This window comes from Sceloporus undulatus, chromosome 4 (assembly GCF_019175285.1).
Source record: "Sceloporus undulatus isolate JIND9_A2432 ecotype Alabama chromosome 4, SceUnd_v1.1, whole genome shotgun sequence".
NCBI classification, from domain to species: Eukaryota; Metazoa; Chordata; class Lepidosauria; order Squamata; family Phrynosomatidae; genus Sceloporus; species Sceloporus undulatus.
In genome coordinates this window covers 22968102-22994891 of record NC_056525.1, presented here as the reverse complement: position 1 = coordinate 22994891, position 26790 = coordinate 22968102, and the positions used below count along the sequence as shown (strand labels likewise).

Below are 26790 nucleotides of genomic sequence, written 5' to 3'. Positions count from 1 at the left end.
GATGAATTAATAATGCGGTGTAACATCTCTGTAACAACCGCTCCCCCTTGAGCTGTTAACCATGTAGGGCAGGGATCAAGAGAACAAGTCATCTTCCTAACACTCCGAAGAATCTTGTCCACATCCTCAGTACTAACAGACTCAAATTGATCCAGTATAACCAAGTCCACGGAAGCTCTGGATGCCTCTACTCCAGGATTTGAACTAACACTGGCGGCGAGATCAGCTCTTATCTGAGAGATTTTATCCGCGAAGAAGTTGTTAAACTCGTCACAGCAGGCCTTGGATGGTTCCAAAATAGGGTTCAGGGCGGGAGGGAGTTGAGTGAGCTCCCTCACAACCCTGAACAGCTCTGCCGGACACGACTCCGCGGACGCAATACGTGCAGAAATTAACAAGTTCTTCGCTGCACTTATTGCCACTCCATAGGCTCTCAAATGCTGGATGGCCATCTGTCGGGGATGCTTTGATTGTGATTTCCTGCATGGCAGGGGGTTGGACTGGATGGCCCCTGTGGTCTCCTCCAACTCTATGATTCTATGATTCTATGGTGGGATACAAACCGCCGCTTTGCGGCGCTTCCCCGCCGCCGCCGTTTGCTCCGCGCGGGAGCCGCAGCAGCCAAACCGCGCGGCTCCCGCGCGGAGCAAAAAAGAAGCTCCATTTCAGAGCTTCTTCTTGCGGTGCACTGATGACGTCGCAAAGCGTCGCCGGCGCATTCGCGATGTCATAGGCGCTGCGACACGTCTGGACGCTAAGCGTCCAGTACGTAAAGATGGCGGCGCCCATGTAGAAGGGGCACCGCCATCTTGTACATATAGGATACGTACTAGGGTTAGGGGGGTGCGGAAGCACCGCCCCTTCCTAACCCTAGTACTTATCCTATACGTACTATATGGCAGTTTGTATCCCGCCTATGATTCTATGAAATGAGACTTTAGGAGTGCCTTGTCGGCTAAGAGATGATATCTTCGCCAGTCGCGCTCTAGTTGTTGCGCAGCCCGCTTCCTTTCCCTGAGGTCTTCCGTATACCAGGGCTTTTTATTGGAAGCAGGCCGGAAAGGACGCTTGGGAGCGATACTGTGTATAGCCCTGGAGAGATCAGTATCCCAGATGTTAGTCAGGGCATCAACAGAGTCGCCGTCAGTTCCAACCATATACCCCTCTAGGGCTTCTTGGAACCTTTTGGGTTCCATCAGCCTTCAAGGGTGGACCATTCTAATAGGTCTGGTTAGATGCCTTGATATTAGCCTCGACCAGGAAGTGATCCGTCCATGACAAGGCGGAGATGTTAGTAACTTCCGCCCACGGAGACTCCATATCCGAACAGAAAAGGACATCGAGCGTATTACCAGCTGAATGTATGGGCCCTGAGACCAATTGGGATAGGCCCATGCCAGTCATGGTAGCCATGAACTCCCGAGCCGCACCAGTTGGACCATGACTGGCCTCAAAGGGGATGTTGAGGGCCCCCAGGACAAGGAGCCTGGGGGACTCCAACATCAGCTCCGAGAACAGCTGTGTCAGCTCGGTCAAGGAATCTGTTAGCGCACAGGGTGGCCTGTAGACCAACAGAATCCCTAAACTGTCCCTAGCCTTCAGGGTCAGGTAAATATACTCGATGTACACAGTCTGACGGAGATGGTTCCTGGTCAAGGCAAGGGTGTTCTTATGGATCAAGGCAACAACCCCCCCTCCCCGCCCACTTAGCCTGCACTGGTCCTTGACTGAGTACCCAGCTGGGAGGGCCTGTGCCCACACCGCTTCGCTCTCAGGCCCAAGCCAGGTCTCAGTGATGCAAGCCAGGTCACAATTGCTATCCTCTATCAGGTCAGCAGTGATGTGGGTCTTACTTCTTACCGACCTGGCATTGCACAGGAGCAGAGACAGCGTTTGTGGTACAGTTGGACTGACCCACAGGCCTCTTTGGCTAGGAGAGTGGATGGAAGGAGAGATAGATATTATGGTGTTTGGATTTCCTTTTGTATTTCAAAAAGGAACTTTCCCAAGCTCTTCTGCTCTAGGAAAGTATGTACCAAGGCAACCATATATTAAAGGGAAACATGTAGAGGGATTTTGGGAAGTGTAGTCCAAAAGACTGTTTTTCAAACTCTGCTGCCCCAATAATGCATGTAACAAATGAATCATCTATGAAAAGTGCACATATACATATACCAATATATCAGAAGAACATATGTAAGGTAGTAGCTGTAGAACTCTGGAAGTTATTAACCTGAAAATGTAATGTTTCCAAGATCTGCTGCCCAATAATAAAAAACACACATCTAATTTTCTAGGTTGAACCCTGCACACCTGGATTTTGAAGACTAACAGTCATCAGTACTATCTACTAAATGGATTGATCTTGAAACCAAGTATAAGAGACCTCTTTATATGAAAAGATTTTACAAGCTCTTGTAGGATTTCAGCATTGGTTGAATGATGCCAGTAAATTGACATCAATTATTTCTTATACGCAAAAACAGATGGAAATATATTTGCAGACATCTATTTTTGTATGAGTATATAACAAAACCCTGATTCCATTCAATATTGATTTCCTTATAAAGAAGATATCTTAGCTTCACTGGATAAACATAGGAACAAGTGACATTTGGTGTGACTACAGATTTCAGATTAATGTGCTTTACTCGTTTGAAGGCTAAAAGGAATGATTGTAACCTTCTTGTATTAATCATTTCATGACAGTCCTTCCTAATAGCACCATTTTTATACCTCTATGGTAAATTTAGCTTTCAGTGTTAAATCTCCCAGTGCACATCATCCATCCTCACAATGTCATTCCATATTTCCAGTGCTGAAAAATGTTGAATAAAAATGGCAAGGAAGAAAATGAGAGAGGGAGGTTGTTTGAGTCACTGCATCTTCAATCACACATAGATGGCTTGAGTTCAGCTATGGATGACATGCAAATATCTGCTCCTGTTTCCAGGAAGGCAGAGCCCACTGAAACAAACCTGTATAAGAGACCAATCTGAACAGAAACTTAAGATATATCACGATAGGCAAAAAGAGAAAAGGTAGGAAGTAAACAGACAGAGAGGTCTGTAGTGCACTGTGACTGGGATCCTAACAGAATTCCAGCTCCACACACAGAACTCTGCCCCCTCCCACCATTCAGAAATTGGAAATTGTCAATACCTAGGAGGCCCTCCTCTTGCTATCACTTTTCCAGTGGAGAAGGAAAGACAGGAGAGATCATTCAGACCATGGAGAAGCAGTTGGCTTGTACCTTATGCGGTACTCTATGCTGACAGGACTCAGGGGAGACCATAGCTTTGTTACTTAGTAGATTGATTGGTTGTTTATTTGGCAGTCCATGACTCTCTTCATATCAAATGATAGATGGGGCAAACAGGTAATGGATACACACACTCAGTCTGAAAGGCAAAAAACAACACAAAACAAAACATATTTTTTCCTTTACGTCTTTTCAAATGAATTGTGATTGCATATGTTCCTGCTTCATACTGGCAACAAGGATTTACAGTATATTAAACTATTTCCTATTATCTTTGACCTTAAATGTAAATATTGCCCTGGTGTTTACTGGCATGCAGCCTAACAAAACAAGTCAGCATGCAATCCTGTGCACATGTTTCTGGAGGAAACCCTATTGAATAGAGCAGGGTGAAGATGTATAGGATTGCACTGCACAAGAAAAGCCCATGAAATTCATGCACTTAAGACTATCTCCTTCATTAAAAATAAGTATGCTCCATGTTGGTTTGGGAATTTAACACATTGCTATTAAAAAAAAAACAAGTTGTAGAAAAAAAGAAAAGAAAAGAAGGCTAGTATTCTGTTCTGCAGTTACAGATTTGTAAACTAGAGTAACAGATTTGTAAGTACTTTGTATTCAGTTAGATTATGCAGTCTTACTGCAAGACTACATAAATGGCCTCTAGCCTGCCTTAAGAGCCAGCAGCTGAATCATGTGAAGGAAGTGTGTTCAGCTGCCAATTGGGGTGCAAGGAGGATGATGTTTCCAGCCCCCTCCTGTCAGAGGGTGAGGCTGAGATAATCAGAAGAGGGATTCCAATTGCAGTTCCTAGTTATGAACTTTCATGTATCTCAGTTTGCAACTGAACAGCCCTCCTTTACTGAATGCTGCTAAAGTGGATTAGAGGGTAGAGCCAGGAGATGTTACCCAGTTACATATACATATCTAAGCAGCAGATGCATAATATCAGTGAAAGTTAAAAAAAATTGCTGTGTTACAAAACGCTGGTGATGAATAACCAAGGGTGAATAAACTAGTCAGCGGACACATGCAATCCATATTTTGCCCACTCCTGGACTAGGTGGACTCTTGGTGATCAGAATCCATACTGAAATCTAGAGGGGGAAAGGAAAAAGGTGACCTCTCCCAGTTTCGCTTGTTTGAAGAATAGGGAAAAGATGAGAGCCTATTGGATGCTGGTGAAATGTAAAAGTATTTTGGTGTACTTAAGATGAGTTCTAGGAAGGTTAAAGCTGTGTCTTCTCCTGAGATTCAGTAGCAATTGGACAATGTATTGGTATACTCCAACAGCCAGACAAAAGCTATTTGGGTCAGAGGGGAAGATCTGCACCCAGGAAGCATGCAGTGGCCATTGTGCAGCCAGGGAAAAAACATTGCTCAAGGAGGTTCTGGCCCCCTGTTTGGCCAATCTCCAAAAAGTACTTGTGGAGTTATGATCTCTCTTTTTGACATTGCAAAAAGAAATATCCAGCACCTCCTCACACAACACCAACTTATCAAGAGGATTCCAGCTAATGACTCATGGTTGCTAGAAGGTCCTGGAATTGTGATACTACCAGGTCTATCCAAATGCCACAATTGCAAAGCTATATTATTACTCAAAGATACAAATACTACATTTCCTTATTCCTGCTCTTTGGTTGTATTACTTTCATTAGATGCATAACAATAATATTTGTGTGACAGGTGTAACTTTCTGGAATATATGCTTTGTAATTTATAATGTGCAACTTTGGGGCTTACACTAAGTTAACTAGCATAGGAAGCAACATTCTATGCATTTTTAAAAACAGAGGTTAACTCGAAAACAAAGCAGCCAAGACAGATTATTGTCACACCAGGTCAATGTCACATTTGCAATTCTAATTTGGGTCTGTGAAAATATGTGCTTATATACATGTGTGTATGTGACAAAGAATGAGTGCATATCCAGGAGGCCTGGCCAAAGATCAAGAGAGAGGGAGGGAGAGAGAAAACAATCTCACCAGGAGGAGAAGAAAGGTGAACATTTCAAAAGACAGAGATGAACAGAGAAGCCCTTGATGCAAATTCTGTCCCAGTTCTTAAAGAGCTGTCTCAAACATGCTGAAAGAGGACATTTGGAACAAGCAACATTGGACTGACATAAGCATCTGGAAACCATGATCAACAAATCCAGAACTACGTGGCTAAAACTAATGAATGAGGAGCATAATAAAAGAGGTTCGTTAGATGAAGAAGAGCACCCCACCAGAACCAAGTTAAGGTACAGTGCACTGATCTTCTTTCCCCAAAAATGCATACGGGTTGACCTTCAGGCTTGAGTGAGGTGTGTTTTTGTGTATGTATGTATGTGTGGTTCAAGATGCATCTTTCTATGTTACTTGCTACCTTGAGCCAAACTTCAATATCTCAGGCGCAGGACAGACCGTCCAAAAAGGACAGTCTCCTGGTGCCTAGCTTTGGTCCGTGAGGAAGCTGTAGCCTCCAGACCGTGGGACTTCCCCGCAGACCAAAAAGAACCAGCAAAAAGCGGTTTCTTGCGGTGTAATTATGATGCCACAGTGTGCCAATCGCGCACTCACAATGTCATAATGGCACCCGACATGCTGATGCTAGGCGTCCGTCATGTAATGACGGTGGCGCCCATCTGTACAGAGTGCTGCCATTTTAATGCCCTCATCACATGCGAGGGGCAAGGGGCATCTAGAAGTGCCTCCTTCGCATGTGACGAGGGCGTACTATCGCACCTGTCTGGACCCAGCCATAGTTTCTCATACTCCCTTTCTGCTTATGATAGACTTCATTTCCCCCCAGCAACTTTGTTCCCTTCCTCAACCCATACTCCACCTCTCCCCTGAATCTTTCTCCTCTTATCTTACCTTTCTCTTGCAAACCACCTGATGTAGCATTTCTGCCTTCCTAAATCTCCATGCAACTTCTTTTCCTTCCTGTTGTTTTTATCATGTGCCTTCAAGTCATTTCTGACTTATGGTGACCTTAAGATGACCCTATTGTGGAGTTTTCCTGGCAAAATTTGTTCAGAGGAGATTTGTCATTGCTTTCCCCTAAGGCTGAGAGCATGTGACTTGCCCAAGGTCACCCAGTGGGTTTCATGGTCAAGCTTGGAATCAAACCCTGGTCTCCAGAGTTGCAGTCTAACAGTCAAACAACCATGATGGCTCTCCCCCTATAATGTAAGTGTTAAACAAATCCCTACAAAAAGCAACACTCTGATTATTGCTTTACTAATTTATAATCAGCGCCATTCTTATGAAGTGTGTTCCTTTACTTTAATTGAAGTATTATTCTCTTTGAGTGAGTGAGTGAGTCATAAACCACTTGGACACGACCAAAAACCAAATCTTCAAACATGAGAACAGGGGCGTAAGTCCAGTCTTGGGGATGTACACATCCGAGTGTGGAACTTTTTATGCCAAATTTTTATACCTGCTAACAATGTGGCCTAAACAGTGATATATGAACCTGCACTTCTTTCATCACGTGCTGTTCACAAAATATGTTGACCATCAATAATTTCCTTTTTTTGCTTGGACTCCACTCCATTCTAACATTGTTTTCTGTTGCCAAAGCCTGGCACACTCATTAGTGAACTGGTTCATTAAGATTTTGCCGTGATTGCTTTGTTAGGCTAAGCTTCAGAAAGCACCAATGAATGTTAGTATTCATTCAACAAACTAGGAAATACTTTTTAAAAATCTTATTATGGAGTGAGAGAGGTTTGCATTTTTCTGTGAATTCAGATAAAACTAACTATCTGATCAAGACAATAAAGAATGAAATGTCAAACCTGCTTGGGTGAAATATCCTTGGGGTATCCCTTTTCTTCCCCTGCTTCTCCAACTACTGAGGAAGATGAGGCTGTTCAAATTAATTAGGTGGTCATTAAATACTGAAAGAAGTCCTTGCAGCATGCTTTGGTTCTGTGCAGATGGAAAGAATCAGTTTGCAAGTAATGCAGAATGGGGGAACTGCAAAGAAGGAGCATATATATATATATATATATATATATATATATATATATATGGTTCTGTCTCAATAGCTGCTCAGAGAAGCTTGTAGAAACTGTTAAGATTTCTTTTGTATACTGAAAGTGTTGGGAGGTAAGAGTCAGAGGATCTCCCAAGCATAGTGATCAGTTAGTAAGGCAGAAGCTGAACAACCAACTAGGAGGATGTGGGGAGTTCAGACTTCACCACCTAAATGGGGGTGACACTACTGCTCTCCAAACATTTGACTTTTGCCAGAAATGGGCTGTGGTATTTGCATGTGTCCTTTTAAAATTCTGAACTTCAGTGGAAGAGATGGTGTGAGTGGGGCAAGGCTCAACTGTGTCCGGGAAAGCAGCCAAAGGGCTGATAAGACAGCTAGTTTTCAAACAAACAACCCCCTCCCAGCACAGCAAAGTCAGTGTAAGCTACACAGTCCTGGAGAGTTGCAGTAGCTTTACCAAAAGGGTTTACCAGAAGAATTGTCAGACGGTCCGAGGTTCAGGGTAACAGAAAGGCAGGTAGATAAAGCAGTCCAAGGTCAAGTTTCCGGGTAGTCAAGACAAGAAGCCAAGGAGCCAGAGACAGAGTCTTTCTTCTAAAAGAGTCAGATATCCACTGGCAAAGAACCACACCTGCTCCAGGTGCTTAAGAAGGCAAGGAGCTGGCCTTCAGCTGTGCCTGATTACAAAGACGCTTCTGATAAAGCTTCCGAGATCTTCGAAGGCCCTCTCTTTCTGCTCGACGCTCATTGAAGGTAGGCACACTGCCCAGATCCTCCTCCATGTCCACAGCCTCGGCACCAGGCAAACTTGACTGCTGAACCTCTGGAGGGGCCATAGACTCTGCTCCAGCAGAACTAGGGCCAGCCTCTGGCTCCTCCATTACAGGTTCAAGCCCCTGGGGCTCTGGCTCCTCCATTATAGGTTCAGATCCCAGAGGCTCTAGCTCATCCTCTGAGTCCTCCAAGCCATCTTCCAGGCTGGGCATGACAAACTGGAGAAGAAATGAGAGGCCCCAGGTTTAATTTTTTTAATTTAAAATTAAAATTTAATTTTTTAAAAAGTATTATTTTAAAATTTTCTTCAAAAACCCCACACAATACCAAATTTTCACTTTAATCATATTAAAATATGCACATGTAAATACATTCAGATGCTGTGTATGATATTGTATTTTAACGGTACCATTTTAATTTTGCTAGTAGTTTAACACAATGATTGTCATTACATTCAGCGCTATATGGTAATTATGATTGATGTTAATACAAAAATCATTACTAAGAATTCTATATGGTGTGGTATTGGAGGAGATCAATGTGGGAGGAATGACACCATGAGTTACTGCATTGGGTGACACCAACCCCAGTCATGCCACTGTGAACAACAATTATTCCCATGCCCTCTATTCTACCCAACATCTTTCAGAGGCTGAGATGAGCTTTAAGGGGATTATCCAAGGAATTAGACAGCTTTAAAGGAATGAGCCAAGTTGCTGAACTCACTTTTGGGAAAGAAAGCAATACTTCCCCTTAAAATCCAAACTAAAACTCAGAGTGAATGCACATTTGACTGACATGAAAGCCACCAGCCACCCCTGGAAACAAAGGGGCTGTACATACGGGTGGCAAAACGCCACCCCTCTTTGCTGCGTATCATTCCCAGAGCATCCAAACCGCGCAGGAACGATACGTAGCCAGGAAGAAGCTGCCTAGAGCAGCTTCTTCCTTGCAGCATCATAAGGGCTGCAATGTAGCCCTCTGACGATTCCTGTGCATGATGTGCAGACGCTATGAGTCCCAAACGTCATCATGGTGGCCCCCATGAAGACGGGAGGCCGTCATGATGGCGGCAGTGGCACGTTCTAGGGTTCCAGAGCGTGTAGTTGCTGTGTGCTCCAGAACCCTGGAATCAGCGCCTCCACACTGCTTCCTACCCATGTGTACCGGACCAAAGATACCCAGGAAGAAATTGGTTCGCTCCAATCTAGAGACTTTATATTTGCAGAAGTTGAACTGCTGTGCATTCAGCAGAGTTTGCTGAAGACTTTGGTCTTGTGTATAATTACAGCACTCTAGAAATAAACTTTAATAATAATTAATAATAATAATCTTGTCTGCACTGGCCAGGAGACTCTGGAGGCAGTCAGAGTATCCTGGCCCTGCCACTGGCTTGGCCTCTGTTCTTCTGCAATTAATATCCAACGTAAATGCCCAAGTCATGGGACACAGTGCCTGAATCAGCCCAATTATTTTGCTAAGGAGACATAGAACCCAGCAAGCACCTTTTTGTAACCCTCTCAGAAAAACACAGTAAGAAATGAAATGGCCAACAATCTGATGCCCTTTCATAACAACCAAAATTTCCTGCTTAACATAATTATCTCATCCCACCTCATGGTAGAGGCGGCCCTAGCATGTAGACTTCCTCATTCCTTTCTTTCTTTCTTTTTAAAATTAAATTTTATTATTAAAACATTTATAGTCATATACAAACAAACATATACCTACATTCATATACAAACATATACATATATACCTAAAACATACCTAAAACATTACTATTTCGCACACCCATCTTTTTAACATCTTGTTAATATATTCCAAAGAGGAATCACCCTTCTCTTTTCTCTTCCCCTACTCTAACCTTTATCTCTCTACTTTAAACCTTTCCAGAGTTATCCTTTTCTCTTCACTTCTCTTCTTCCTCCTACTCTTATTAACCTTCTACTAACTCCTTACTATGTTAATTTCCTACCTACCTACACTAACCTTCAACACCTACATTTCCCTTTTTAACTTTATCTTCCCATCTTCCTCTTCTTTCAACTTACTTCTATCTTCTTAATCACATACATACCAACATATAACATTCTTACTGACTTCCTTCTACCAACTTATGCCCTATTTTTGTTAATCTTGTCTTTCTTACATTTGCTTCTTTAATCATAGATCCATCTTCCTTAAAATGTAAATTTATTTATCAATCTTTAATTAGTTTGACTAATTTCTTTTCTTACAGATTTTCTTACTAATTCCAATACTCTTCTTACAGGTTCATTACTGCCACTTTCCCCCATTTTTGTTCTAAGAACTTGATAACCTCTGTCCATTCTTTTTTTGTTTGAGCTTGTGTTAATCTATCCATTTCTATTCCTTCATATAGTTTCAACATCCAGTCCTCAATTGTGGGGCAGGTTTCACTTTTTACATTTTTGCGCAAAACAGATTCTCGCTAGTGTAACCATGTAATACATATTTTTTTCATCCTTTCCTTTTATATCTTCCTCAAAAATGCCTAACAAGCAACTTTCCGGCATTAATCTTATTTTCTTTTTCATAATTAAATTAATCTGCAGATTTATAGCTTTCCAATATTTCTTTGCCCACTTACACGTCCACCAGCAGTGATAAAAAGTCCCCACCTCCTTTTTACATTTCCAACAGATATTATGTTTTGTCTTATATATTTTTGCAATTTTCACAGGGGTAAGATACCAAAAAAATAACATTTTGTAAACATTTTCCCTTAAATTTTGAGAGACTGTGGACCGTTCTAGACGGGCCTTTGCGCTGCCCTCGGCATGTGCTAGGGGTTGGCCGAGGACCTAGCGTCCATACCGGCCTCACCCCTAGCATGTGACGAGGGCGTAAAAATGGCGGCGCCCTATACACAGGGCGCCACCATTTTTACGTGCTGGACACTTAGCATCCGCACGTCGCCCTTGCCTTGCGACGTCATGAGTGCACCATTTGCGCAGTAGTGTGTCGCAAGCGCGGTGCGAAAAGAAGCCACTTTTTGCAGCTTCTTTTTCCACTGCCAGGAAGCCTCCCCCTTTGGAGGCTGAGGCTTCCTGGTGGCGGAAATGGAGGAGGCGGCAGAGCACCCTTCTTGGGCGCTCTGTAACACGTCCGTGAGTTTATAATTATTGTTCCACACCTTTTCTCATTGAGTCATATTGATAGTATGTCCAAAAATTTTTGTCCATTTTATCATCTGTTCTTTCACTATTTCTTCCTCCATCTCATACTTCAACAATTTGTAAATTTTCCCAATCAATTTATCTTTTTCTTCCAATAAAATTTTCTCTAACTTAGACTTCTCTTGATTTACCTCAAATCCATAAGTTATGGCATCCTCCTGATATCTTTCCAATAATTAATTGCTTATAGGCAAACCAAGTGATGTTCCATCCCTCCTCCATCAGTTCTATCCTTGATTTTATTTCTACTCCAATTCTTCCTTTTTTGAATATATCTCTGTATCTATACCAATTCTTATCTCTCGTCATCTCCTTCCTAGAAAAAGGCTTCTTGTGGGGAGATCCAACCCTTTAATTTTGATAATTCTCTTTTTTTATATTTGTTCCAAATTCTAATTAATGATTTTCTTACACAATGGTTTTTGAAAGATTTATTTTGTTTATCCTTTTCATAGGCTAAGTACGTATGCCATCCAAATGTCATCCCATCACCTTCTAGATCCAGCAATTCCTTTCTAAGGACTGGAGAATTCCTTATACAAATACATATACCTGATTGGTCCTAACTAGAGTAGACCCATTGAATCAACTGGTGAATGGTCAGTCACCACTTATATAGATCCTATTGATTCAATCAATCTGCTCTAATTAGGAATGTCAATTGGACCCAGGCCAAAGTTTCCCATCCTTCCAAACAAGCAGAAAAGTTCATGTGAGTGTGTAGGAGTACTATTCAACTGTTGCTTTCCTATGCTCACAAAAGACAATTAGGGTGACTATTTCAAGTACTTGTTTTCAAGTATTCCAAGGCAAAAAAGTTATCATCATGGGTGCCACACCTGTGGGGTGGGGAGGAAAACAAGGGAATTTCATCCAAATAAGAATTCTGACCCTCCCCCCACTATGAAATTTTCTTCCATTCTCTGAGGCTCTGAAAAATCATTCACACATAGAATGCATATATTTGCTGTTATCTGAGTCCCTTGGTAACTGCTTGCTCTTTTACTCTGGATGCCAAAACTGTATTTCTTTCTTTAAAAAAATAAATAAAGAGTTTTTATTCATTAATTTTTTTTCAAACTCAGTATCAGTTTTTCAAATAAAAGAAAACAACCAGTTGATAATGTCTGGAAAGGCCACTGTATTTCTAAATGCTGAACTGAAATTTCACCACAAAAAGATAGGCTGCAAACTGAAAGGTTTTTTTTTCTATGGGCCTATGATTATACCATGGTTATCCATTTAAAAATATTAGTAACAGCTACCAATATTTGCAAGTAATCCTTTGTTTTCTCACAATTAGAAGTGCTAACATAATGATGTGATAGCCCCACTAAAGGTATTGTGGAAAATGCTTATCAACATGTTTTTTCTCATTAAAGTTTGTACCATGCAGGATAAATATAATAGGGTACTAGATTAGTATCTTTTGCTGGCAAAAGATCCTTCTCTTCTAGGAAAGGGACAACATAGCTCTGTGGTAGAGAAAACTGTAGCCAGAAGGTCCTCCAGTTTAAATACTTCTTGTCATCTCCATGGAGAAAAGAAATGAGGAAAGTATGACATGCAGGTTGGTTGGAGTCCCTAAAGCCATCTTTTACAGCTCCCAAGGGTAAATCTGTTGAACTTTGTTATACTTTGGACATGAGAGCCAGTGTGGTGTAGTGGTTTGAGCTCTGCAGTATCACTCTGGATTGAATCCCCACTTGGCCATGGAAACCCACCAGGTTACCTTAGGCATACTGTATCACATGTTCTCAGCAAAGAAACCTCACACAATAGGATTACTTTAGAGTCATCACAAATTGGAGACAATTTGAAGACACACAGCAACAACAAATTTGAATGTATTGTGAGATGACATGACTCATTGGAAAATATTATTATGCTTGGTAAAGTGGAGGGACCATAGTACAAATGGATTGATTCAACCAAAGAAGCCATGGTCCTGAGTTTGCAAGACTTGAGCTGCACAGCTGATGACGGTGGTCTCTCATTCATAGGGTTCTATAAATTGAAGGTGACATGATGACAAATAACAAACATTTTAAAACTTTATTATATTTCTGTTTGTAAGCCACCTTGAGTCTCAGTTGCAAGAAAAAGGAAGAGTCTAAATAAAGATCATGATAATGTTGTTGACGATGGTAATAATTATAGCAATAGTACAGTTAGCCCTCTGTATCCACAGATTAAGGCATTGAAAATATTCAATATATATATTTGTGTGTGTGTGTGCAAATTCCAAAAAGCAAGTTTTGATTTTACCAATGTATATAAGGAACACAATTTTACTGCTTATTATTGTTGTGTGCCTTCAGGTCATTTCTGATTTATAGTGACTCTAAGGTGGACCTATCATGGGGTTTTCTTGGTTAGTTTCTTCAGGGAGTGTCTGCCATTGTTCTCCTCTGTGCTGAGAGAGTTTGACTTGCCCAAGCTGACCCAGTTGGTTTTTTTATGGCTGAGCTGGAATTCGAACCCTAGTCTCCAATGTCCTAGCTCAAACCACTGTACCACTCTGGCTCAGTTTTACTATATATTGTATTTAACAGGATGTGAACATCCATGGATTTTAGTATCCACCGGTGGTTCTGGAACCAAACCCTAACAAATTCCAAGGGGCCACTGTGATAGTACTAAATTGCTTCAGTTGCTTTCAGGAGCATGGCATCCTGAGCTCCAACAATATTGTTTTGTCAGCTGCCTTTGAGTCAACTTTGACTCATGGTGACCCTATGATTGAGGTCCAAAACACACTGCAGAAATAATCCAGTTTGAGACCAGTATAACTGCCCTGTCTCAGTGCTAGGGCATCATGGGAATTGGAGTTCTCTGACAGAGAAGGCTAAATGTCTCACAAAACTACAGTTCCCAGGCATCCCTAGCACTGAGCCAGGGCAGTTAAAGTGGTCTCAAACTGGATTATTTCTGCAGTGTGTTTTGGACCTAAGACATCTCCAAGGCTTTCTATCCTCAACTGTTCAGGTCAGCTCCTGAAGGCTCAGAGTTGTGGTTTCCTTGACTTGGGCACGTTACAGACCACCTGAAAGCAGTGGTCTGCTGCCGCTGCCATTAGCAGTGCCGAGGAGCCCCAGCGGCCAAACCGCGAGGCTCCCTGGCGTCGTGATTCGCTAGTCACACACTCGCGGCATCACTTCCGCCACATGACGTGCGAACGCTAAGCATCCGCGACGTCAAGATGGTGACACCCGTGTAGAACGGGTGCCGCCATTTTGTACATCCTCAGGACGTACTAGGGTTAGGGGAGTGCGTAAAGCACGCCCTTTCCTAACCCTAGTATGTCCTGAGGATGTACTTTACACCCGTTTGTAATGGGCCTAAGTCTATCCATCTAGTATGCAGTCTTCCTCTCTTTCTTCCCACCTTTCCTAGCATTATTGTCTTTTCTAGTGAATCATGGCTTCTCATGACAGCCTCAGTTTAGTCATCTTGGCTTCCAGGGAGAGTTGAGGCTTGATCTGTTCAAGGACCCATTTATTTGTCTTCTTGGCTGTCTTAAATGAGTCAGTTGTCCTTCTGTCAGCCTTCTTCGCTGTCTAGCTCTCACATCCATACATAGTGATGAGAAATACGATGGCTTGGGTGATCCGAACTTTGGTATTCAGTTTTATATCTTTGCGCATGATTATATTCAGAAAATAAATACATATGATCAGGGGCTCATGTCTCTACTGAAAATAGGTTGGGAACAGATGGAGCCTTGGGGCCCATTTACACTAAACAGTTATAGAGCTATGATTCCACTTTAACTGTCATGGCTGCATTCTATAAAATCCTGGGCTTTGTTGTTTGGAGAAACACTTAAAGTTTCCTGGCAGAGAATTCTAAAGGCCCTTCCCTGAGCAGTAAGTTACAGGATATCATAGGTTGTTGCCATGATGGTTAAAATGGCATTGAAGGGAGAATCTACACTGTAGAAATAATGCAGCTTGACATCCCTTTAAGCACAGAAGGACCATCCTATGGAATCCTGGGATTTGTAGTTTTACAAATTCTTTAGCCTTCTTTGCCAATAAGTGCTGGAGCCTCACAAAACAACAACTCCTATGATTACGTAGGATGGAGCCATGGAGGTTAAATGTGATTGTCAGACCACATTAAACCTACAATGTAGATGTACCCATGGTGCTATCATTGTGATGGGTGAGAATGGGTCCTTCTAGCTGTTGTTGTGTGCCTTCAAGTCATTTCTGTCTTATGATGACCCTAAAGCACACCTATAATGGGGTTTTCTTGGCAAGATTTGTTCAGAGGAGGTTTTCTCTTGCCTTCTCCTGAGACTGAGAGCATGTGACATGGTGAAGGTCACCCAGTGGGTTTCATGGCTAAGCTGGAAATCGAACCTTGGTCTCCAGAGTCACTCCAAATGCAACATCTTCTGGCAGATTGTCCCTTTCTTTCCTTTTTATTGTGCTGTAAAATGCTTCCTTCTACTGTGCAAAGGGTGACAATCCCAGGTGTCACTCAATGATTATCCAGTATTATGTGAAGCTGCCAGCATGGTGCAGTGGTTTGATCATTGGACTACAAATCTGGAGTCCCAGGTTCGAATCCTTGCTGGGCCATGGAAACCCACTGGGTGACCTTGGGCAAGCCACACTCTCTCAGCTTCAAAGGAAGTCTGTGACAAAATCAATCAAACAAACACAAACACAAGCAAACACACAGGGCGACCAAATAGCCTAACCAGAAAGGAGGACAAGGCAAGGCAAAACATAGGACATTCCAGAAAAATGTAGAACCTTACCAAACCAAAGCTAAAAACACTCAGATAGATATCAACGCCTGCTTCTTGTCTGCCCCAAAAGATGTCTCACTTCAAAGATGTCTATCTCAAATAATTTTAATTAGCATTTTATATTGCTGTCATTTTTATGTCTAGCTTATTTTTAAGGTAGGGTGGGGGGTTGGGGGTAGGGGATTGTGTAGAATTGGGTTTTGTACGCATTGTGCATTTTCCAGTTACTTTTGTGTTATTGTAACCCGCCTCTACCTGTAGGGAGAGGTGGGATATCAATAAAAATTATTATTATTATTATTATTATTATTATTATTATCATCATCATCATCATCATCATCATCATCATCAGCCATGGAGGGCATGGGGGCTTCCTCCTGAACCTGGACAGAAGTTTGAAATGGAGAACATATCCTGGGGCAAAGGAGGACCTCTGGTCACCCTGGACAGGTTTGCCATAAGGTTGTCCTAAGTCAGGAAGGACTTATAAATATTACTACCACTACTTGAAGACACACACACATAACAAAACAAGTGCATCCCTTCCCCTCCTCCTTTCCTTCCAGGGAAGGCAGACCCCTCCCCTCTCCTCTGATTCCCTATAGAAGGCAAGCAATGCAAAAATCCAGGCTGCAGGGAAATAGTGGGGAAGACTCGGGGCTGATCCGCTGCCAGAAACCAGTCAGCTGCGAGCTGCCTTTGTTCCTCCCTCCCTCCTTTTTCCGTCAGCTGATCCTTGCCTGTCACTTCCCTTTCAGAGAGTGGCTGTGAACAACATCACAAGCCTCTAGATCCAACAGGGCACCGTGTCTCTTCCTTTCTCCTCCCCTGCAAGGAAGCAACTCTTCTTGCAGGCGATCGGGAGGGTTGTGGTGGTCGCACATTTGCTGTGTGTGTGTGTGTTGTGGAAAGGATGATCTGAACGATGATCTGAAAGCCCAGCCCAACAGAATTGCCCTTGGAGCTGTCCAAGGCAGCCTCCTGGATTGCCTGCCTTCAACTTGGGCTGAAACTCTTGTTCTTCCTTCCCATCTGGGGAATGGCTTCCAATTTCAATGACATCGTGAAGCAAGGCTATGTCAAGATCCGGAGCAGGCGTTTAGGGGTAAGTATTGTGATGTTTTTATTTCCCCTCTCCCCTCCTTTTGTTGTCTCTTGTTGGGGGGGACCCTTCACAGCCTCTGCTCCCCAGGATGGTTTATTTGTTTTGCAAAAAAAATAAAAGGAGATCTTCTCTCCACTGCCATGCCATGTGGCTTGGAAAGACAGAAACAGCTTTACTGTGCAGTGGGAAGAACCTTCCTCATTCATTTTGAGGAAGGAGGTGGGTGACAAGTTGATCCTTGCCGTTGCTGTTGTTGTTGTGTGCCTTCAAGTCCTTTCCAACTTATGGAGATCTTAAGGCAAACTTATCCATCTTTGCAAGTTTCTTCTGGGGGGGTGGGTGTTGCCCTTGCCATCCTCTGAGGCTGAGAGAGTGTGACTTGCCCAAGGTCACCCAATAGGTTGCATGGATCATCAGAACCCTGGTCTCCTGAGTTGTAGTCCAATACTCCAACGCCCTGGTTTTAATTTATAATTATAATAATAATTATTATTATTAAAAAGGATATTTGAATGAAATAATAAAGATAATTAGTTGAGACACTAAGTAATGGAAGTTACGCATAGAAGATAAATGATAAAGATGGAATTGATAATGTAGAAGACAAATGTAAATCAAGTAGATCTATATATTAAAATCTATATAAAATAATGTAACAACAATAATATAAAACAAAATCTTGTTTTATAATTACCTTAAAACAAAACTTTGTCATATGCATTCCAATTAACTATAGCACCTCCGTGGTTCAAACCATTATGATTTCACATATTGGTTTAAGCCATTTCTATCATTTATGCCTTATTCCAAACCCATATTCCTTCCATCAAAATATGAAGCAGGTAAGTTAATGATGTTTTGATCTTCCACAAATACTTATATCATTCTCCTACATATGTACATTTCTTAATCATTCAGTTTCATTAGTTCTCTCCTTTCTTTACTTTAACTTTATGTTATTGAGAAAACAAGTCTTTATTTTCTCTAAGTATTTTTAAACTCCTTACAAAACACCCTGACTTTAAGGGTCCAAAACACAATGCAGAAATAATCCAGTCTGAGAGTGCTTTAACTGCCTTGGCTCAGTGCTAGGGAATTCTGGGAACTGTAGTTTTGTAAGATATTTAGCCTTCTCTGTCAGAGAGCTCTGGTGCCATAATAAACTACAATTCCCAGGATTCCCTAGCAGTGATCCAGGGCAGTTACAGCAGTCTCAAACTGGATTATTTCTGCAGTGTGTTTTGGACCAATGATAACTTTTCAGGGACTGGAACTAGGTCTTAACTAGCAAGCTTCTCAATACCAAAGAGCTCTTTGCTAAATAGACCTTGGTATCTGGTGGTGGCTGCAGTGAGGCATGAGTGAGGTCAGGAGAGGTGTCTATTATAGGAACAGGATTGTTTCAAGCATTTTCCAAGCGGATTGGATGCCCACAAACTTTCTAATGATTTCAGAAGGGAAGTCAGGGAGTTTGCGTCTGACTGCAAAGTAGACTTCAAGTTTCAGTTCTGCACTCCTGTGCAGCTCTTTTTCATTTTAGTCAGTTCCATACAAGATAACATCTAGGCAGGATGGGTATAAAAAGTATTGTGGCACCTTCAAAATGTGTAGATGGATCCTTAGGACATTCATTCAGAAATGAAGACAAACCTACCTACCCTCATTTCAGTTATTTTTACCCCCATTTTTATGTGTTTGCACCATCAAGTTTGCACCCTGCATAGCTTCCAAGATCAGACAGGATCTGGTGCCTTTAGGGCACTAGGTTCCTCTGTATATATGCTCTCAAATGATAAAGACACAGTATTTCATATTTTAAATAAAAAAATACACACTATATAAACAATATGCATAAGCCTTCAGGCAGAGACAGTAGGTTAACTCATATGGTTGTGCTGTCATCGTGGTATTCCCATGAGAGAGGCTAATTGTGCAAATCCTACCCATGTGGACTCAAAATAAACTTAGTTGACTTCAGTGGGACTTACTCTCAGATGAGTGTGTGCAAAATTATAGGGGCATACAAAAGAAAATATTGGCATTTAATGGATTTTAATTCCAGTTAAGAAGATACAGGATTGCAGCCTTAATTAGCATTGGCAGAAATCATTTTGCAATAAGAATGTGAAATAAATATTGGTTGCAGTGTACATTCAATTTTTCTTACAGCCCATTTGTGTAAGCAGAATGACAATTCTGGACAATTTTAAGATTAAGGTACCAACCAGTTTATGGGAGAATGATTATCTTTACATGCTAGTTATTTTTTAAAAAGTTATCACCCATTATAGATACAGGCGCACACACGTGCGTGCACACACATGCACATGTCTTTTCTTGCAGCATACATAGAGAGATGCCCACACTATCTAAAAGCATTTGTAGACTCAACTTTTGTGGGCACAATACCAAAATGACTCAATCATGCATGTGTTGCTATACTTTTTAAAAACCATGGTTTTTGATGTGCTAATTGAACCTGCGGATCTACCGTACTCTTAATAGTTTGGGCACTGGAGTAAAAATCAGTTATGAGCCCAATGGAACTTCCCTTATAGAGAAGAGTGAGCTGTTACGTATTCGCGAAGTTTTCATAATATGGTAGATGTGTGCCTAGAACATGTTTATTTGGGTGTTTCACTGACCCCTTGTTTCCGTATATACTGATGCCTTAATTCACCTTTTAAAAGGAATAAAAGAATCATACATACATAAAGGAATACAGTAGCACCTTCAAGACTAACTGGGGACAGGGCATTTCTAGCATAAGCTTTCATGGATTCAGTAAGATGCAACTGACCTTGTTTTGCTTATCATTTTATGTTCCAGCATTTATTTTATTTATTTACAGAGCCACTACATTTTTATTCTAGGTCCGTGGTGGTTTATATGGTACATTGTTGTCTGTCTGTCTGTCTGTCTGTGCATACACATACTCTCGAACTGAGTCCTGGGAGTTCTGAGTTCAATCTTCACTTTGTTGATGAGTTTACTTACTTGATAGATTCTGGCAACTCAGTGTATCTCTGCCTTCATTTTTCCATCTGTAGAATGGGATCACTACTCTCTCTTCTTGAATATTCATATAGTGACTTATCTTAGAATTAGTTCCTAAGTAACATCGTGCTTCATGCAATACATAGTTACATTACAGGATGCCAGACTTGTAGAGGTGATCTGAAAGATGGGGTGAGAATTGAGATGCATAGATACACTGCTCCCAACTGTACTGTAGAAGTTGGGAAGATGAAATTTTGTGAAAATGTAAGGAATAAAGGTTGTTAACATTATTTTGCTGATTAAAAGTCTCTATACATTGTGATTATCATTAAAAAATACTAAAAAGTATTCATATTAAATTATCATAACTTCCAGCGTAGATCTGTTTCCTCTTGTTGGGGTCATAGTTCAGGTCAGTACTGTCATGTTGTAAAACACAGAGAAAGGTATTTGAAACAAGATAGTGAGATGGGTGTTCCAAGAGTGTTATTATTTCACTATTTAAGGTCATGTTGCTCAAGATCTAAGGAGTTTAAGGTGAGCTAGTGAGATGGATGTTCCAAGGATTACATTATTTAAGGACATGCTGCATGAGATCTAAGGTGTTTGAAACAAGATAATGAAATGGGCATTACAAGGATGCAATGATCTCACAATTTTAGTACATGTTGCACAAGATCTAAGGGGAAACGTAGAGGTCCTCATGAGTTGTTAGAAAACCTTTAGAGGAACTGAAGCAATTTTGCTGTACAGAGCAATTTAGCTATTCTTTCTGTTCATATAAAAACATATAGATATTCTTTTGAAGCTTTCTGTTCATATAAAAACATATAGATCTTTTAAGAATGAGAATCTGCTTATCAGACATACCTAGAACATGACCTTTACCCCAGGAAACATGTTTTTTCATTTAATAATGAAGCTTTAATTAGTACATCCATATGTTTATGGAAATATTGATGCACAGACAAGAGAAAAAATGACAGATTCAGGAATATTTCGAGTATCTGTTAAACTATAAGTGTGATACTTAGTCTGTTAGAATCTCTGAAAGCTACTCAGCATTATTCTCAAGGAAGGGGGTACCCTTTCGGAAGTGGAATTACTAAGCATGCTTCAACTAAACTAGTACAATGAAGGTTTTACCCTTGTGTTTAAATTCATACTAAAACTTGAATAGATTTAACATGAAATCAGCAGTAAAGAAGAAGGTGGAAAGCATATGTGTGCTTTGGGAAATGGGATCACACAAATCAAAACTCTTTGAAAATCAGCTTACAGGAAGTACAGCTTATAGTTGATACACAAATGCAATAAAAGTGACAGGTTAAGAAACAGGAGGGTTTGTATAAAAAAACTTACAGAAATACTGTTTCACAAAGTGACTGGCTGACAAAACTGTATGCCACATTCAGTGTGTTAGTTTTGAAAGTGCCACCACAACTGCTTTGTTCATTTTCCCACAACAGGCTAACATGACTACCCTTGTGGATATTACAGATTTTGACACTGTGTGTAATGGTTTTGTAGCTATCTTTCTCTGGAGGCAAGTGATAATATGTTTTTCATTAACTTGTAGAGCAATTAGTTGTTAATAAATAAAACATCATGGACAGATTACATATAAACACAATGCAGGATCTGAAAGGGAATTACATCTTCATTTCACTGTGTGTCCATAAATGTTGTTTCCCAGTGAAACTGAAGTGAAGAACCTTTAAGATTAGAAGGCTCATGTGATGTTACTTGGCATGGAACATCATGTATGTTGAAAGGAGTAGATGGTTTAACAGCACTAAAACAGAAGGAATGCCTCGATGTTTGACCTATATTAACCGGTCCTGGTTAATCCTCTGTTCCTCCTCCAACTTTCCCCCTTTGTCTGCAGATTACACATACAAAAATAGTTTGCACTCCACTCAGCAGAGGGGAGAAGAAAACAGTGGGTAGATTCTTATCTTTCCCAGTAGCTTCAGGCAAAAGCATACTGCTGCAGCCTCTCCTAGTTTATATGCTCTTTCTCATTAATAATATTTGTCATCTTGACCACTCTTATGTTGCTTGGCCACAGATGTCCCCATTTTCATCTGTGAAATATTGGAAGGTATGTCTTCAGGACTCCCTTCCTAATTCTCCCCCTCCCCATGCTTTTTAAAATGAGTCTTGACCAGATGAAGCAACATGCCCAGCTCTATTCCCATCTGCCAGTGAAACCTGAGTGGTTCTTGTGTTGACTGAGTGTGCTAGGGAGCCATGAAATAGCTTTTTCTTTTTTTCTCCTACTATGTGCTTTTGTTTGGTTTGTTGGTTTTTCAAAATGTGCACAATTAAAAGCCCAGAATCCACAATTTGGTGAGTAGATGATGCTACTGCTTGCAAAATAATTTGTACATTTTCAAACAGTGAAAAGTAATTCAAAGTGCAAAAGTAATTTGTACTTACGTTATCTCAGGAGGAGGGATAGGAAAGTAGGGGTGTTGGTGGAATCTTGCTCTTCACTGAAGGCTCAGGCAAAAGCAAATTGCTGCAACCTCTCCTAGTTTGTATGTTCTTCATTATTAGTAACTTTTGCTATCTTGACCACACTCTGGTGTTGCTCAGCCGCATGTATCCTGATTTTCCTCTGTGAAATCATAGTGGGTATGTTGTACTCAGAAATAAAATTCCACTGAATTGGATGGGATAGACATGTAGGTAACTGAAGTCGAAGGCTTTCATGGCCAGCATCCATAGTTTTTTGTGGGTTTTTTGGGCTATGTGGCCATGTTCTAGAAGATTTTCTACCTGATGTTTCACCAGCATCTGTGGCTGGCGTCTTCAGATGCCAGCCACAGATGCTGGCGAAACGTCAGGAAGAAAATCTTCTAGAACATGGCCACATAGCCCAAAAAACCCACAAAAAACTATGTAGGTAACTGTTTGCGATAATATCCTTTGAATGAGATATCACACAGCTCTGGATTAGGATAAAAGATATTAATGCATGGAAGATACTACACTTGCATCCTATCTTTCCTTCAAGGAGCTCATGATAGGGTACAGTTTCTTCTTTCATGTTATCCTTCCAACAACCTTATGAGAGAGGCCATGCTGGGATAGTAGTTAGTCTAGTAGTTATTCAGTTTGTTTTATGGCTCAGTAGTAATTGGATTATGCCTTTTCTTAGCCCTACTCTGACTCTAACTGCCTCTCCTCACAGGCTGTAGACATAGTATTATTGTTATTGCGTGCTTTCAAGTTGCTTCTGACTTATGGTGATCCTAAGGTGACCCTATCATGGGGTTTTCTTTGCAAGATTTGTTCAGAGGAGGTTTGCCATTGCCTTCCCCTGGGGTTGAGAGCATGTGACATGCCCTAGATCACCCAGTGGGTTTCATGGCTGAGCTGGAAATTGAACCCTGGTCTTGAGAGTCACTCTAAACACTATATCCTATGGCAAACCACAAATGAATCCCAGAAGATTATCCCTTTCTGGGAACTGAATAGCAAGTACATTTCTATACCGCTTATCAGTGCACTTAAGCATTCCCTAAGCTGTGAAGTCGAAGGCTTTCATGGCCAGCATCCATAGTTTTTTGTGGGTTTTTCAGGTTATGTGGCCATATTCTAGAAGAGTTTATTCCTGATGTTTCACCAGCATCTGTGGCTGGCATCTTCAGAGAATTCCCTAAACTGTTTACAATGTGTAGGCTAATTGCCCCCAACAAGCTGGGTTCTCATTTTAGTGATCTCAGAAGGATGCCAGGGTGAATTGTCCCTGAGTCCCTGGCTGATATTGAACTAACAATCTTGTGGTTTGTGAGTGAGTGGCTAAGTACAGGTATTTAACCATTGCACCACCAGGGCTCTCTGGTCTCAAGAATTGTAGTCCAACACTCAAGCCACTATGACACGCTGAGACTCAAGACAAATGTTCGTTTTTCTTTTTAAAAAGGTAAAGTTGAATATAGCATGATATATGTGCTAAAAGACAGAGTGCTGCATGCTAAATTACAATTCTGTTCCAAGAAATGTGAAGCCTATAGCTTGTATAAGGACTTGTCTACACAGGTAGGAAACCTGCTACGCCCCACGTAGCTGCAGCACAGTTTCTTGGTTCACAGTGACTCTGATAACGCCACACTAACCATGGTGAGAGCAGAATAACCTACTGTGGGGGTGACTATCAGATTTCCTGCCATTCTTTACAAAGGTATGCAGCTCTGCACATTGTTTTCTTATTTTGTACACTTACCCTATAGTTATAACTGCCTTAGGAACTACCTTATAAGGTATAGGGATAGCAAGAAAAGCCTGACGTTATCTTGCTAGTCTTAGAAAAGGACATCAGAACCCCATTCCAAAACAGATTCAGGAACAATTACTTTATTGACAATGGGGCTCAACAGACTGCTCCAAAGGAGCAGCCTGCAGCTGCCCCTTTCACGCCAGATTGGGGCCACAGCAACCGAGGCCACAGCCCTGATCTGGCCTGTCCAGGGCATGAAAAGGAGCCACAAAAAGTGGAACAACCAGATTATGGGAGGAAGGAAGTTCCATTGAGAAAACCCTGCTACATAAGTAGAGCTTCCTTGATTGAAGCTTAACCTGGGTGAGCTGTTACAAGTGGAGGTTGTCATTTAAGAAGTTGGGCATAAGCAATTTAGGACTTTTTACACCTTAGCAAGTTACACATTCTCACTTCCAGTGAACCCTGTGATAGGTTTGCCTTAGGGTTGCCATAGGTCAGAAACTTCTTGAAGACACATAAAAACAACAAACACCATACTCTCCAACATTTCACAGATGAAAACCCAGACACGTGGCCAAGAAACATGAAACAACAGGTAACAGTTATGAATGAGGAAGAAGGCACTGGCTAGAAGAGTATGTGGCAGTTTACTTTTCCCAGACCCTACTAGGAATTACAAGATTCCACCTCTCCTCTTGTCTCCCCACTGCAAACTACTTTTGGAATCTAGAACTCAGTTGTCAGCAATTGATGTAAACTGAGGAGAAAAGGGGAGTATGGGAGTAGGAGAGAAAAACTGGGATATTTTAAAAGTAACTGAGAAAGTGGTCATTGCCAAATTACACCTGCCAAATTGCTGCAGTTGGAGGATATGGTACACCAATACTGTTCAATCAAGCCTGGTGGTGCATTTGCAACCAAATAGAGATTTGAAAGCAAGTATCAAATCTTCTTTTGTCATTGACTTTGGGAACACCCAGGCAGTGACCTTCTGCATGAGCTGAAGCCTCTGGAACATCTTCAAGGAAAGCATCATGTAGGATGCATTGCAGTAGTCAAATTGGCAAGTTGTAAGAGCATGGATTAGTGGAATACAACCATTTCTGGACCAGAATGGTTTAATTGGTAGAACGATCTTTGGTAGCAATAACTACTCTTCACGTATGAGGCCACTCAGCCCTCCAGTGATAGCTGTGAAGCAAGGAGAACTTCCACACTACATATCTGCCCTGCAAGGAGAGTGACATACCATCCAAAACAGGTCATCTGTAATTGTGAGTGAACTCACTGAAGTTTAATGAGATTTCTTATTAGGAAATGGGGGTAGGAATTCTGTGTCCATGTTCTGTGGCAACATGATTTCAGCAAAAGTATTTCAGTGGGAGCAGCATTATGATGGGCATGATGGACCTTAAAACCCTGACTTTCAATTTTATTTTATTTTATTTGTTTGAAGGAAAGAGATGGAGAAATTTTTTGAAAAGGGACAATTTGGTCAGGATGAAAACTGAATCTACATGAGCCAGAGAAGTCGCCCTCGTTGGACTGAACAGTAAATCCTAATAGGCCAAATGATTTCACACAGATCCACTGCAAACTGGGAGTTCATACTATGCAAACGCAATACCTCATTCATAGATGCTTGCAGGAGTTCCAGATGTTATTGTCTTCAGCTATGATCCTCCTCTGTTTTACTATTGTTTCTCCTTTTCTTTTCTTTCTTTAAAAAAAAATATGAGAGAAAATTTATTAAGGGGGAAAGATGGAAAAGCAGCACAATACCTTTTGGTTATGTGCAGTATGAGCTTCCTGCCTGGAAGCACACCAGGTCTTCTTGAAGCATTATGCCTCACTGTGGGAGCTGAGAAATACCTTCTGGTTATGTACTTCATTGCCCACACATTGTCATGTCTCTTTCCCAATGGATGTATCTCATTGTGAGACATTCATATTGGTGTGACCAATGGCACTATAATTGCTGAATTTCATTTCATGTATGTGATTGTATAAATAATAATAATAAAACTTTTATTTATATCCCGCTTTTCTGTGACAAGACAATCAAAGCGGCTACAACATGTTAAAATCCACATTTACAAATTTATGTATGCTTTTGACCTGTCAGTCATGTATTCAGCCTTACTTGGTGAGTCCTCCCTGTCTATCCGTTTACATAAAGGTAAGATGGAACAACTTAAGGTAGTGGTCCATGTACCCCCAAGGGCTGCAATGTCTTCACAGTTGGTCTTCTGAGGACATGGTTGGGCCTATGTATTGCAGTTCAATCCACTCTAGCTGCAAAATGGCAAGAAGAAGCAAAAGAAAAGTCTTTCCTCCACCTCCAGTGCTTTTGATGGAAGGTTTAATGGATGGTATAATTGTTAATGATTCAGTGTTCTGGTATTAGATGATGATGATGATGATGATGATGATGATGATGATGATGATGATGATGAT

At 41.2% G+C, this 26790-nt stretch overlaps 1 protein-coding gene across 3 annotated transcripts in view; it reads left to right on the top strand.

Moving 5' to 3' along the window:
• The first annotated feature begins 16657 nt into the window (after positions 1-16657).
• Positions 16658-26790, top strand: part of DOK5 (docking protein 5) — an 84844-nt gene continuing 74711 nt past the window's right edge. For 2 of the 3 annotated variants that reach the window (XM_042466235.1, XM_042466233.1), the window contains exon 1: positions 16660-17102. In XM_042466235.1, the coding sequence (XP_042322169.1) occupies positions 17037-17102 (66 nt within the window). In that variant the 5' untranslated portion in view covers positions 16660-17036. Of the gene's footprint in view, positions 17103-26790 lie in introns of all 3 variants that reach the window. The other variant, XM_042466234.1, reaches the window with a different exon arrangement.